Source organism: Nicotiana tomentosiformis, chromosome 12, assembly GCF_000390325.3.
Source record: "Nicotiana tomentosiformis chromosome 12, ASM39032v3, whole genome shotgun sequence".
In the NCBI taxonomy this organism is placed as follows: domain Eukaryota; kingdom Viridiplantae; phylum Streptophyta; class Magnoliopsida; order Solanales; family Solanaceae; genus Nicotiana; species Nicotiana tomentosiformis.
In genome coordinates this window covers 83,260,023-83,272,268 of record NC_090823.1, presented here as the reverse complement: position 1 = coordinate 83,272,268, position 12,246 = coordinate 83,260,023, and the positions used below count along the sequence as shown (strand labels likewise).

At 41.0% G+C, this 12,246-nt stretch overlaps 1 protein-coding gene across 1 annotated transcript; it reads left to right on the top strand.

Annotated features, from left to right (window-relative positions):
* Positions 1–4,739: 4,739 nt before the first annotated feature.
* Positions 4,740–11,246, top strand: LOC138902955 (uncharacterized). Its single transcript, XM_070190858.1, has 6 exons — positions 4,740–4,863; positions 5,691–6,274; positions 6,614–6,775; positions 6,842–6,923; positions 7,071–7,351; positions 11,166–11,246. Exons 1-6 carry the CDS (start codon positions 4,740–4,742, stop codon positions 11,244–11,246), a joined length of 1,314 nt encoding a protein of 437 aa, XP_070046959.1.
* The last annotated feature ends 1,000 nt before the right edge of the window (positions 11,247–12,246 follow it).

Sequence of the window (12,246 nt, the reverse complement as noted above, 5' to 3'; positions counted from 1 at the left end):
ATCATTTACTCTATGAGTTTTATCTTTATTATTTCATTGAAAAAATTTTAATTTCAAAAATACTAAAATGGGTAATTAAGCTAAGTATGTATTGTTGGCTTGCCTGACAGCGGTGTCCGGCGCCATCACGACCTTTAATGAATTTTGGGTCGTGACAAAAATATTTCAACATTTTAAAGATATTTTCGTCAACCAATATTAGATTCATGCTTTATAATAATAATATTAATATATACTCCCTCTTTTCTATTTTATGTGGATCTATTACTATTTGAAAGTCCAATAAATTTATTTTTGAGCACATTTTTAAAAATATTTTTTAAATATTCTGAGTTATTAACTATTGTGATTTATAGTACTTTAGTTTCTGCAAATATAAATTTTAATTTTAAAATTTTTGAAAATTATATGTCGGAATTCACATTAAAAATTAGTCAGTTTGTCCCTCATACTCCGAAAAGACTCACATAAATTGAATCAAAGGGAGTAATATTTTGTTTGTACATTTAATTTCTTTTATATAGTTATAGATACTTTTTATAAATTTTCTCATATTATTCATAATATATTTGATGTTCTTATTCTTTTGTTAAACTAATTAATTGCTTAAAGTATTTACTGGAAATTTATTTTGGCGGAAATAATCATTATGAATATTTTGGATAACTTTTGTTGGCTTCAAATATTTATGATCTACAGATACGTTAATGGATTTTCTCGATCGAGCACATGTAATTCACTTGATGGTGATTCCATGGAGGAGGAGTGACTATTTCTGACGTTGACATAAAATTTCTTCCGAGTTAACAAGTCTTTAGTATATTAAATGGTAGTCTCAATATGCAACTTTAAGAGTTGCCTTTACTTTGGGTTCCAATCTATTTTAACTATATACTATCTTGTTCTTGATTATACTTTTTATTAGATTGTTGTACTATGTTGATGCAGATACCTGGAGAGGACATACTTGGCATAAGACCATAATTGGTCGAATTATTCTTTTTCCTTGTTTAATTGAAGGCTGAATTTTTCACATAGACACTTGATCTAACCCTTGTTCCTGTTGAACACTTAATCCAAGCTCAAGTGTACCTATTACACCCAATTCAGTAACATGGAACTATGCGTGTAAGACATATTATTTAAGAGCGTGAGAGGCCATATTTTCTTTTTAATTTTTTTTTTTTACGTTCTCCTTCCTCCTATCTCTCCCCTCCTAGATCTCCACCACCATATACCACCACCCTCCGCCATACTTCTGTCTTGCCGCGACATACCACCTCTTCTCCTTGCCCTTTTGATCTCCGTCACTCCCACCACTTTTACCACCACATTCATTCTTTTCCTTTCCTCTTTTCTCTGTTCATACCATCACTGCCGCTGCAACCAACTACACTTTAATTTAGAGAAATGCTGAAGGTTGGAAGTTTTTTAGACATAATACTAATGACACACTGAATGAATTTAAATGCAGTACGTTAAAAATGAATTCCAAACATACCGTGAAATGTTTAGCTATCAACATTAAAGGGATGCCATTTCAACAATCCTAAACCACCATTCTTTTGGAGAAATCCAAACACCATTTGACTATAAGCTCGTTCTTCTAACTCCAGTTTCGGTCCTCCAACAATCACTATCCCTGCTGCTTCACCGCCACCAGTTAGCTCTCCACCACCGACTCCGTTGCCGGCTGCTGCCATGTAACCCCCAGAAATTTACAACCTTCCACCATCGTATTGTCTTTAATATATTTCTCGACGTAAAGAGGAAGAAGGAAGAAGACAGGCTAAAGTGTTTCCACCGCCGGCCACCATCGGTCAATGTCTTCTTTTTTATTTTAAAATATTTTTAGACATTGACCGTTTTCTTTTCTTCGTTGACGTGTCAATGTTTCATTGGTTTGATCTGTCATGTTATTGGCAAGTGATATTCACGCACTCTAGTTTATTTAGAGTTGTCAAATTTGTGTTCAATTGGTAATTTTTTAATAGAGATTAAGTATTTAATAGGAATAAGGCTTAGATAGGATGTCCAAATAAAAATTTGGATAAGTTTAAAGGGCCATGTATGTATTCAGCCTTAATTTAATTATCAAATTTTTATATACAACAAGATACTAATATGTTACATGCTCCTCATCCACATATCTCGTGGTATACTTTTACTACTAGACCTTACCCTAGCCCCTAGAACTGGATTTTGCGCTTTAAGAGACTCCAACATATTTTTACTAAAATATCCAAATATAATCCCCCATATATATATATATATATATATATATATATATATATATATATATATATATATATATATATATATATATATATATATATATATATATATATATATATATATACTAGTAATGTCCTGTCCGTGAACACAGCACGGGCCCAACATGAGAATGCTTCTTTTTATTTCCTGATAATTAGGAAATTTTATTACTTACCAAGTAGAATATTTAAAAAGCAAGCCAGACTAAAACAGCTAAGAAAAAACCTCATTTATCAAGTAGCATATTTAACATGAGGATGCTTTAAATGGTAAAAATAATTACTCACAAACTTTAGAAGTATTTAGTACAAATGCAGTAGAGATATCATCATCAGAAGAGAAACAAATAAATGTGTTAAGCTGGATTTGCAAAGCCAAGAGCAAACCATTTTCTTTTGAAACTCCTCCCTCTTAAATTATCTTGAACCTAAGCAGTTGCAATTGTATCACGTTTCATATCAGCTTTCAGGCCACCTTGGTTTTTTTAGCTTGAAACTTTGGTCGAATGTATAACCTCACGTAACCATCCGATACAGGACCTTGGTGAACATGTTTGTGTTCCTTTTTGCCTCTTTCTCAACCAAAGCTAGTGCTGGATTGATCACTGCAATCACCTCCCGGACAGAGTCCGGTCTCTTTTAGGAACCACTCTATGCAGCATACTCTTACATTTCTCACCTGTTTTCATTTCATAAATACCCTTTTAGTACATCTAAATTATAGTGAAAAGAACAAACACATAATCAGAGACTCTAGGATCTTGTACCTCAAGTTGGTCACCGAGAAAACCACAATAGAGTGCCACATGGGAGGAACTGTATTATGACTATAAACTCAAAGTAGCTATTGAACATGTATTCACTTTCCTTTAGTTGTATGACGAATTTCAATTAAAAAACTGGCAATTCATACATATGACAGAGAGTAAAAGTCTTTGGTTTGAGGTCTCTACAGAATTTAAAATAGGTGCAAGAATAATCCACAAACATAGCAACAACTAAGAACAAAAATCTATGCATATATTGACTCATCTTTCGAGAATGACAAATCATGAGAATATACTCTTATATGTCAGCCGAGTAGCATTTGATATAGGCCTTGTGTTCGTCCTGTATAAAATAAAATTGAAATTAGGGTGAGTAAACATGATTAGGCATAAAAGTGACTAATGGAATTCTCGTTACAAATACATCTAGAAGTTGAAAATTGATTAATTAGTTTGCCTGCTTAGGCGTTCATTTATGCGCAACAGAGAGCCATATCCTTCGATCCAAATCTATAACGAAGTTCTATCCCAACATCTATGTGAAAGTCAAGATATAGTATGTATTTAATTCTCATCTTTCCCATTTGATTACATCTGAATAACTTCACTCCATCCCAAAAATACCTATTCTGAATGTGGGGTATAATTGCTTTCCTCCAGAACTATAAATCTGTGAGCAATACATCACAACATAAGGCCATGAGTCCTTAGGAACTCTTTCAAGATAGTCAAAAAAGAATGCACTTGCATTCATATTATGCATTCTCATCAAATTGGTTATATATTCTGTTTACCCGAAAAACGGATAGAGTTGAATTTGTATGTAGTTCTAAGGGTATGTGGTATATCTTGACACAAATCGTAAGAGTAAAATGGAAATATCGAATATTGATTGCAAAGAATGAAAAATGAGCAAAGTTGAAAAGAAGATGATTTATGGATTAAGCAAGATGAATCAATCTATGTAGCTAAAAAAGGATAATTCTTCAATATAGGAGTATATGATCTCTCAGTTACAATGTATGTCAAAACCTCCCCTTTTATAGAAATATAGCCATCCCTTTTATAGTTGGGGATCCTACTTTAGATATAATAAAAAATATATAGTGGAAAAAATTCCTGCCAGGATTCTCTCCTCTAGCGCGGTTGCAACGACTCTTGTTTATGAGCTCGATATTGACTCGAGCTCTCGATCTTGACTCGAGTTCGATTCTGATAACTTCGGGGTTAGTGTTGTATTGATTCGGGGTTAGTGTTGGTCGGTCTCTGCCTGATAACTTCACTTTACCATTTCGACTAGTTCGTACGAAGGTTAAAAACGGTTTTGATCGTATACAGATAGTCCCCTCGTTTCTCGGGAAGAATGTGGAGAGAAACGATATGATTTGCCAATGGCTCGATCAGATATACGCTGACGTTTGCATCGAGCCCGACCATGACGTACGTGATAGTTGTCCCATCGGTTCAGTTTATCAAGGCATTAAATGCGTGTCAGACGTTGGTCGGCCACTGCTGATTTGAACCGTCGCTGCTAATCTATAAATAACCCCTCTTTTCACTATTTTTTACTTTCAGATCTCCAAATCTTTAAAGTTTCTTTTCACATCTTCTGAGTTTTTCGTCTGCAAATCTATGATTTTCACTGCAAATCCCTTCTCAAAACACCAAATACTCCCGTTATTCGTTCACAGAATTTTAGATGGCAAAAACATCTAAACCTATTCCGCAAAAAGAGGCCGCTTCTTCATCTCGACTTACTGGTGGCGAGGATGTGGAGGAGCCCCGCCCTGAGGAATTCATTCCGGTAGGGTGTTCGACTGTAGGTGATTTTAAAATTGAAAAGCCTTCTCTATACCGGGTCGGTGTGAGCCGATGTCGAGGTCCCAGTGTTCAATTACCGAGAAAGTTCTCGAGAAATTCATACAAGAATGCATCTGGGATAATAAACTCGTAGTAATCCCATCGCCTGATGAATCAATTACTACCCACATCGAAGGGTTCTTAAGTGTTTACACTTATCCTTTTACGTTGGGCCCTCTAGACCCCGTCATCATTGCCTTCTGTAAGAGGTACGACGTGACCCTCGGCCAGATCCATCCTTCCTTTTAGAGGATAGTGATTCTTCTTCGATTTTTCTCAAGAAAGATCGAGGGGCGTATCTTCACCCTCGATCATCTTATGCGCCTTTATAGTCCCCGACTTTATCGAGGAGGGTTGATCAAGCTTGCTCGCCGAGCAACTAAAGCGTCGTTCTCGAGCATAGATGAGACTTGGGATCGGGGTTGGATGGGCCATTTTGTTTGAATCAAAACCTCGGACCTAATCCCTGCCGATGACTTGCCATTTCCTGAGAAATGGAATATGAGCCGTGAGTAAATGTTTCTCTTTACCCGTTTTGATTTTGTGATTGCCTTTCATTTTGTTGATTTATTTTTCTTTTCTTATCACAGTCGTAGCTCGGATGCAGGAACCGATCCCAGATCTTAAACAATGGGTCGAAGGTCTGGTTCTGCAGAGACCGTACTTCGAGCGTGCTTGGGTCGAATTATCAAAGGGTCGATGGGAGGCCCGTATTCATGGTAAATCTCTTTATCGATTTGTCTTTTTTTTGTTCTTCTTTATTTACTTGCTCCCCTTTTTCCCTTTGTAGGACTCGGGAAAGATGTAGTCATGAGGCCCTCATCTGGTGATAAAGAAGTTCCTGCCCTGAAGCAGGTAAAAGAAAGGAAGAGAAAAGACCTACCGAGCTCCCCGAGCTTGGAAAAGAAGAAACCGGCTAAGAGATCTCGAAAGCCGAAGGGGGGCTCCGTTGTCGTGCCTTCGGAAGTGGTCCGCCAATTAAGGGACGAGTCCGAAAAAGGAGAGGAGAATTTAGCCTGTGTACGGGCTAATGTTGTGATTCAACAGTCTTTCGATTTGGCGGAAGCAAATCAAGGAATCCTGTCCATAATCCCAGAACAAAAAGAAGCCGAGATTATCCCTTCTAGAGCTAAGATGACTGAAGGGGATACCGAGGGTGGGACTTCTCGGGCAGTAGAAGATTTTTCGAGGGATGAGTTCAGGATAGTTGATATTAGTGGATCCCCTCAGATTTCGGATGCCATGATTCGAGAGGCCAGTATGTTGGAGGATCGGTCCTATGAGGGCATTCAGAAGTCGGCCGATATCCATGATTTTCTGGAGGGGCTTGAGTCAGGTGCCTCCAAGGAGGTTACCGGTTTTGGTGGAATGCCGGTACCCAAAAAAGCATCGTGGTTGGGTTTTACCGAGCCTTTATCGGTTCACAAACTGGTGGACCGATTCCCAGCCTCGAGTGTCGATCTCGACCGTAGGCGGAAGAAAGTGCTCTCCGTACCTGAGGATACCCGAATTTTTTCTCCCCCGTAGGGATTGCTAGTTATCTTCGGTCCTTGGTGACCGAAGAAGATCAATCAGTGATGAATGCGGTGGGGGCCACCTGTCTCTTCAATGAGGCCCAACACGCTTTGAATCGGGTCACTCTAATGGCGTCTTTGCCGTTTCTTTTATACTTTGAATTGTAGGTAATTCTAATGTTTCTTCTTCTATTTGTAGGCTTCGGTGTTGCACCACGAGGCCTTTCTTAGAATCCGGGAGGAGCATGATGCTGAGGTTCGGAGCCTCACTAAGAAGAGTGACTCTTACAAGCTCCTTAGTGAAAAACTTCGAGCAGATTTGACAGCAGCTCGGGAAGAGCACGAGGAGATGGCTGAGCAGGTATTCCAAATTTTCCATGATAGTGAAGATGAAAAAGAGATAACCACTAACGATCTGATTCTACAGGTTCGGCAGAGGATCACGCGGATTGGACGGCTTAACTCACAGGTAGATGGGCTACGGGCCGAGGTAGAAGAATTTAAAAAGAGTATGAATATCCTTGCCTCAAAAAAGGAAGCCGTTCAGGCTCAGTTGGAGTTGTCTGAAGCCCAACTTTGATCTACGAAAGAAAATGCCTCGGGGCTGATCGAGAAGATGAAATAGCTTCAGCATCAGCTAGATTTGGCCATTTCAGATAAAGCAGGTTTGGCTAATGAACTTGAAGTGGCCAGATCTGAGGTGATCGAGGCCAATAAAAGAACCGATGCCAAAGTGGCTCAGTTCAGGATCGATGTTGAGGTTAACCAAGACAAAGCCAAGAGCATGGTTGAACATGCAAAATGGCAGGCTCAGAGAGAAGCTTTAGAGGAGGTCAGTGCTCAGAGTTCGACGTTGGGGCCGAGATTGAAGTCGCCAGGGCGGAGGAGAACAAAGCTCGAAGGTTGGCCTTTCCTGAGGAGGACTCTGATGACTCGGGTGAGTCTGAAGATGAGGAAGATGTCGAGAATACGGCCTCCGATGAAGATCGATCCATTTAGGGCCTTAGGTAGTTTGTTGTGTTCTTTTGATACCACTTTCGGTCTTGGTATAAAGAACTTACTTTTGGCTGAGTTGCCTTTGTACAAAATTTGTAAATAAAAATCTTTCTTCCTTTTGAAGCAAAATAGCCTTTTACGCTAAATAGATAGTTTGAATTTTAATCACTGTTGCCTTCGGGCTTTGTGGGTAGTTCCCTTCGCTTTGTCGGGCTCGAATAGCCTTCAACCACAAATAGACGAGTGTTCGTCTGAACTCAAAATAATGAGTAACTTACTCGAAGTAATGTAGCCCATAGGCATTGATTTGTCGAGTGGGTGATTTGCCCGAACGCGAAGTAATGGTTAGCCCGTAGGCCTAGAAGTCGAGTGAGTGATTGCTTGAACTCGAAGTAATGTAGCCCGTAGGCTTAATGGTCGAGTAGTGATTGCTCGAACTCGAAGTAATGTAATTCATGGGCTTAGTAGCCTAGTGAGTGCTTACTCGAACTCGAAGTAATGTGGCCCGTAGGCTTAGTAGTCGATGAGTGCTTGCTCGAACTCGAAGTGATGTCGCCCGTAGGCTTAGTAGTCGAGTGAGTGCTTGCTCGAACTCGAAGTGATGTGGCGCGTAGGCTTAGTAGTCGAGTGAGTGCTTGCTCGAACCCGAAGTGATGTGGCCCATAGACTTAGTAGTCGAGTGAGTGATTGCTCGAACTCAAAATAATGTATCCCGTAGGATTAGTAGTCGAGTGAGTGATTGCTCGAACTCGAAGTGATGTCACCCGTAGGCTTAATAGTCGAGTGAGTGATTGCTCGAACTCGAAGTGATGTAGCCCGTAGGCTTAGTAGTCGAGTGAGTGATTGCTCGAACTCGAAGTGATGTAGCCCGTAGGCTTAATAGTCGAGTGAGTGCTTGCTCGAACTCGAAGTGATGTAGCCCATAGGCTTTGTAGTCGAGTGAGTGATTGCTCGAACTCGAAGTGATGTGGCTCGTAGGCTTAGTAGTCGAGTGAGAGATTGCTCGAACTCAAAATAATGTAGCCTGTAGGCTTAGTAGTCGAGTGAGCGATTTCTCAAACTCGAAGTGATGTAGCCCGTAGGCTTAGTAGTCGAGTAATTGATTGATTGAACTCGAAGTGATGTAGCCCGTAGGCTTAGTAGTCGAGTGAGTGCTTGCTCGAACTCAAAGTTATGTGGCCCGTAGGCTTAGTAGTCGAGTGAGTACTTGCTCGAACTCGAAGTGATGTGGCCCTTAGGCTTAGTAGTCGAGTGAGTGCTTGCTCGAACTCGAAGTGATGTAGCTCGTAGGGTTAATTGTCGAGTGAGTGATTGCTCGAACTTAAAATAATGTAGCTCATAGGCTTAGTAGTCGAGTGACTGATTGCTCGAACTCGAAATAATTTAGCCCGTAGGCTTAGTAGTCGAGTGAGTAATTGCTCGAACTCGAACTAATGTAGCCCGTAGGCTTAGTAGTCGAGTGAGTGATTGCTCGAACTTGAAATAATATAGCCCGTAGGCTTAGTAGTCGAGTGAGTGATTGCTGGAACTCGAAGTGATCTAGCACGTAGGCTTAATAGTCGAGTGAGTGATTGCTCGAACTTGAAATGATATAGCCCGTAGGCTTATTAGTCGAGTGAGTGATTACTCGAACTCGAAATAATATAGCCCGTAGGCTTAGTAGTCGAGTGAGTGATTGCTTGAACTCGAAGTGATCTAGCACGTAGGCTTAATAGTCGAGTGAGTGATTGCTCGAACTCGAAATGATATAGCCCGTAGGCTTATTAGTCGAGTGAGTGATTACTCGAACTCGAAGTGATGTACCCCATAGGGTTAGTAGTCGAGTGAGTGCTTGCATGAACTCGAAGTGATGTGGCCCGTAGGCTTAGTAGTCGAGTGAGTGCTTGCCCGAACTCGAAGTGATATGGCCCTTAGGCTTAGTAGTCGAGTGAGTGCTTGCTCGAAACCGAAGTGATGTGGCCCGTAGGCTTAGTAGTCGAGTGAGTGCTTGCTCGAACTCTAAGTGATGTGGCCCGTAGGCTTAGTAGTCGAGTGAGTGATTGCTCGAACTCGAAATAATGTAGCCCGTAGGCTTAGTAGTCGAGTGAGTGATTGCTCGAACTCGAAATAATGTAGCTCGTAGGCTTGGTAGTCGAGTGAGTGATTGCTCGAACCCAAAGTTATGTAGCCCGTAGGCTTAGTAGTCAAGTGAGTGATTGCTCGAACTTGAAGTGATGTAGCCCGTAGGCTTATTAGTCGAGTGAGTGATTGCTCGAACTCGAAGTAATGTAGCCCGTAGGCTTAGTAGTCAAGTGAGTGGTTGCTCGAACTCAAAGTGATATAGAGTGAGTGCTTGCTCGAACCCGAAGTGATGTGGCCCGTAGGCTTAGTAGTCAAGTGAGTGATTGCTCGAACTCAAAATAATGTAACCCGTAGGCTTAGTAGTCGATTGAGTAATTGCTCGAACTCGAAGTGATGTAGCCCGTAGGCTTAGTAGTCGAGTGAGTGATTGCTCGAACTCGAAGTGATGAAGCTCGTACGCTTATTATTTGAGTGAGTGATTGCTCGAACTCGAAGTGATGTAGCCCGTAGGCTTAGTAGTCGAGTGAGTGCTTGCTCGAACTCGAAGTGATGTGGCCTGTAGGCTTAGTAGTCGAGTGAGTGCTTGCTCGAACTCGAAGTGATGTGGCCCGTAGGCTTAGTAATCGAGTGAGTGCTTGCTCAAACTCGAAAGTGATATGGCTCGCATGCTTAGTAGTCTAGTGAGTGATTGCTCGAACTCGAAATAATGTAGCCCGTAGGCTTAGTAGTCGAGTGAGTGATTGTTCGAACTCGAAGTGATGTGGCCCGTAGTCTTAGTAGTCGAGTGAGAGATTGCTCGAACTCAAAATAATGTAGCCCGTAGGCTTAGTAGTCGAGTGAGCGATTGCTCAAACTCTAAGTGATGTAGCCCGCAGGCTTAGTAGTCGAGTGATTGATTTATCGAACTTGAAGTGATGTAGGCCGTAGGCTTAGTAGTCGAGTGAGTGCTTGCTCAAACTCGAAGTTATGTGGCCCGTAGGCTTAATAGTTGAGTGAGTGATTGCTTGAACTCGAAGTAATGTAGCTCGTAGGCTTAATGGTCGAGTGAGTGATTGCTTGAACTCGAAGTAATGTAGCCTGTAGGCTTAATGGTCGAGTGAGTGGTTGCTCAAGATCGAAGTAATGTAGCCCGTAGGCTTAGTGGTCGAGTGAATAATTGTTTGAACTCAAAGTAATATAGCACGTAGGCTTAGTGGTCGAGTGAATAATTGTTTGAACTCGAAGTAATGTTGCCCGTAGGTTTAATGGTCGAGTGAGTGATTGCTCAAACTCGAAGTAATATATCCCGTAGGCTTAGTGGTCGAGTAAGTTATTGCTCGAACTCGAAGTAATGTAGCCCGTAGGCTTAGTGGTCTAATGAATGATTATTCGAACTCGAAGTAATGTAGCTAGTAGGCTTAGTGGTCGAGTGAATGATTGTTCGAACTCAAAGTAATGTAGCCCTTGGGCTTCGTAGATAGTCCCCGAGTGAGAATGGTTGTTTGAAATCGAGTCGGTGTAGTCCTTGGGCTTTATAGTCGAGTGAGTGTTGCTCGAACTCGTTGATTTTTCGGTTGGCAGTCCCCGATTTATGGGGTAATGGTCGGCCCTTTTGCGTAATAGATCTCAAAATAGAGGAATTTTTCTTGGACATGAGATATCGGTAAAGAAGAAATTTTTCCTTGTAAGTCATTATACATGTGTTTTTGTGTCAGGGCTCGGGCCAACTATATGGGCATGGCTCGTTTGACCATTTGGAACTTACAGTTATTCCTGTTGAGATCCTATTGCCATGAAATAACGAAGTAACTTCCTTTGCATCGTTCTTGATAATCATCGTTGATATGTTTAGTGACAATGGTATGCCCCCCAGTATTCGAGGATAATTGTAAGGAGGCCTCGGATACTGTTGAATTGTTCCAAGTTAGCACGATCAATGGTCGCCTCATTAAAAAGTCTTGCCGGAAAACAACCATTTTGGGATAAAACCGGTCTAAGGAAAAAAGAGTGCAACGCATGCTTTCAGGCCTAAGGTTTTGTGTTGAATAATCCATCTTTATTCCTAATAGAATTCATTAATCCTCGTCTTTGGTCGAACATCTGCAAGGGTTAGTTTCGAAATATAATTGAATAGGGGAGGGGGGGGGAGGGAGAATCGTACCTTAGAAGTAGTATCGTTTTAGCCGTTTATCATACCGAGCTTGTAGGATTTCCTTTATACAGTCGATATCGGTCTTTGATCGACCTCTATTCTCGGTTGGCGGCCCTTTTAATAACGGACACAGAACCCAACTGGTCGTATTCGACTCCTATTTTGGATTGATATCGATTATGCACATTAGCCCAAGTAATAGCTGGGTAATCGATTAGGTTATGCTTCAGCCATCGTGAAGCCATCGAGCTTTGTTCGTTTATACCTTGAGTGAAAGCTTGAACATCCCAATCGTATGTGACTGGTGGTAGATTCATTCATTCTATTTAGAAGTGAGATACGAATTCTCTTAGCATATCATTATTCTTTTGCCTTACCTTGAATAGGTCCGGCTTCCTGGTCTCGACCTTTATGACCCCAGCATGTGCTTTTATGAAAGAATCTGCAAGCAAAGCAAAAGAATTGATAGAGTTAGACGGTAAATTATAATACCATATCATTGCTCCCTTTGTCAGGGTTTCACCGAATATTTTCAATAATACAGATTCGATCTCATCGTCCACTAGATCGTTCCCTTTGATGGCACATGTATAAGAGGTGACATGTTCGTTGGGATCGGTCGTTCCATTATATTTAGGAATCTC

Excerpts from the sequence above, each read along its gene's own strand:
- LOC138902955 (XM_070190858.1), top strand. The coding sequence starts at position 4,740 with ATGGCAAAAACATCTAAACCTATTCCGCAAAAAGAGGCCGCTTCTTCA. Across the intron at positions 6,776-6,841 it reads ACGAGGAGATGGCTGAGCAG|GTTCGGCAGAGGATCACGCG; the intron begins GTATTCCAAATT and ends CTGATTCTACAG. Across the intron at positions 6,924-7,070 it reads GGTAGAAGAATTTAAAAAGA|ATAAAGCAGGTTTGGCTAAT; the intron begins GTATGAATATCC and ends TGGCCATTTCAG.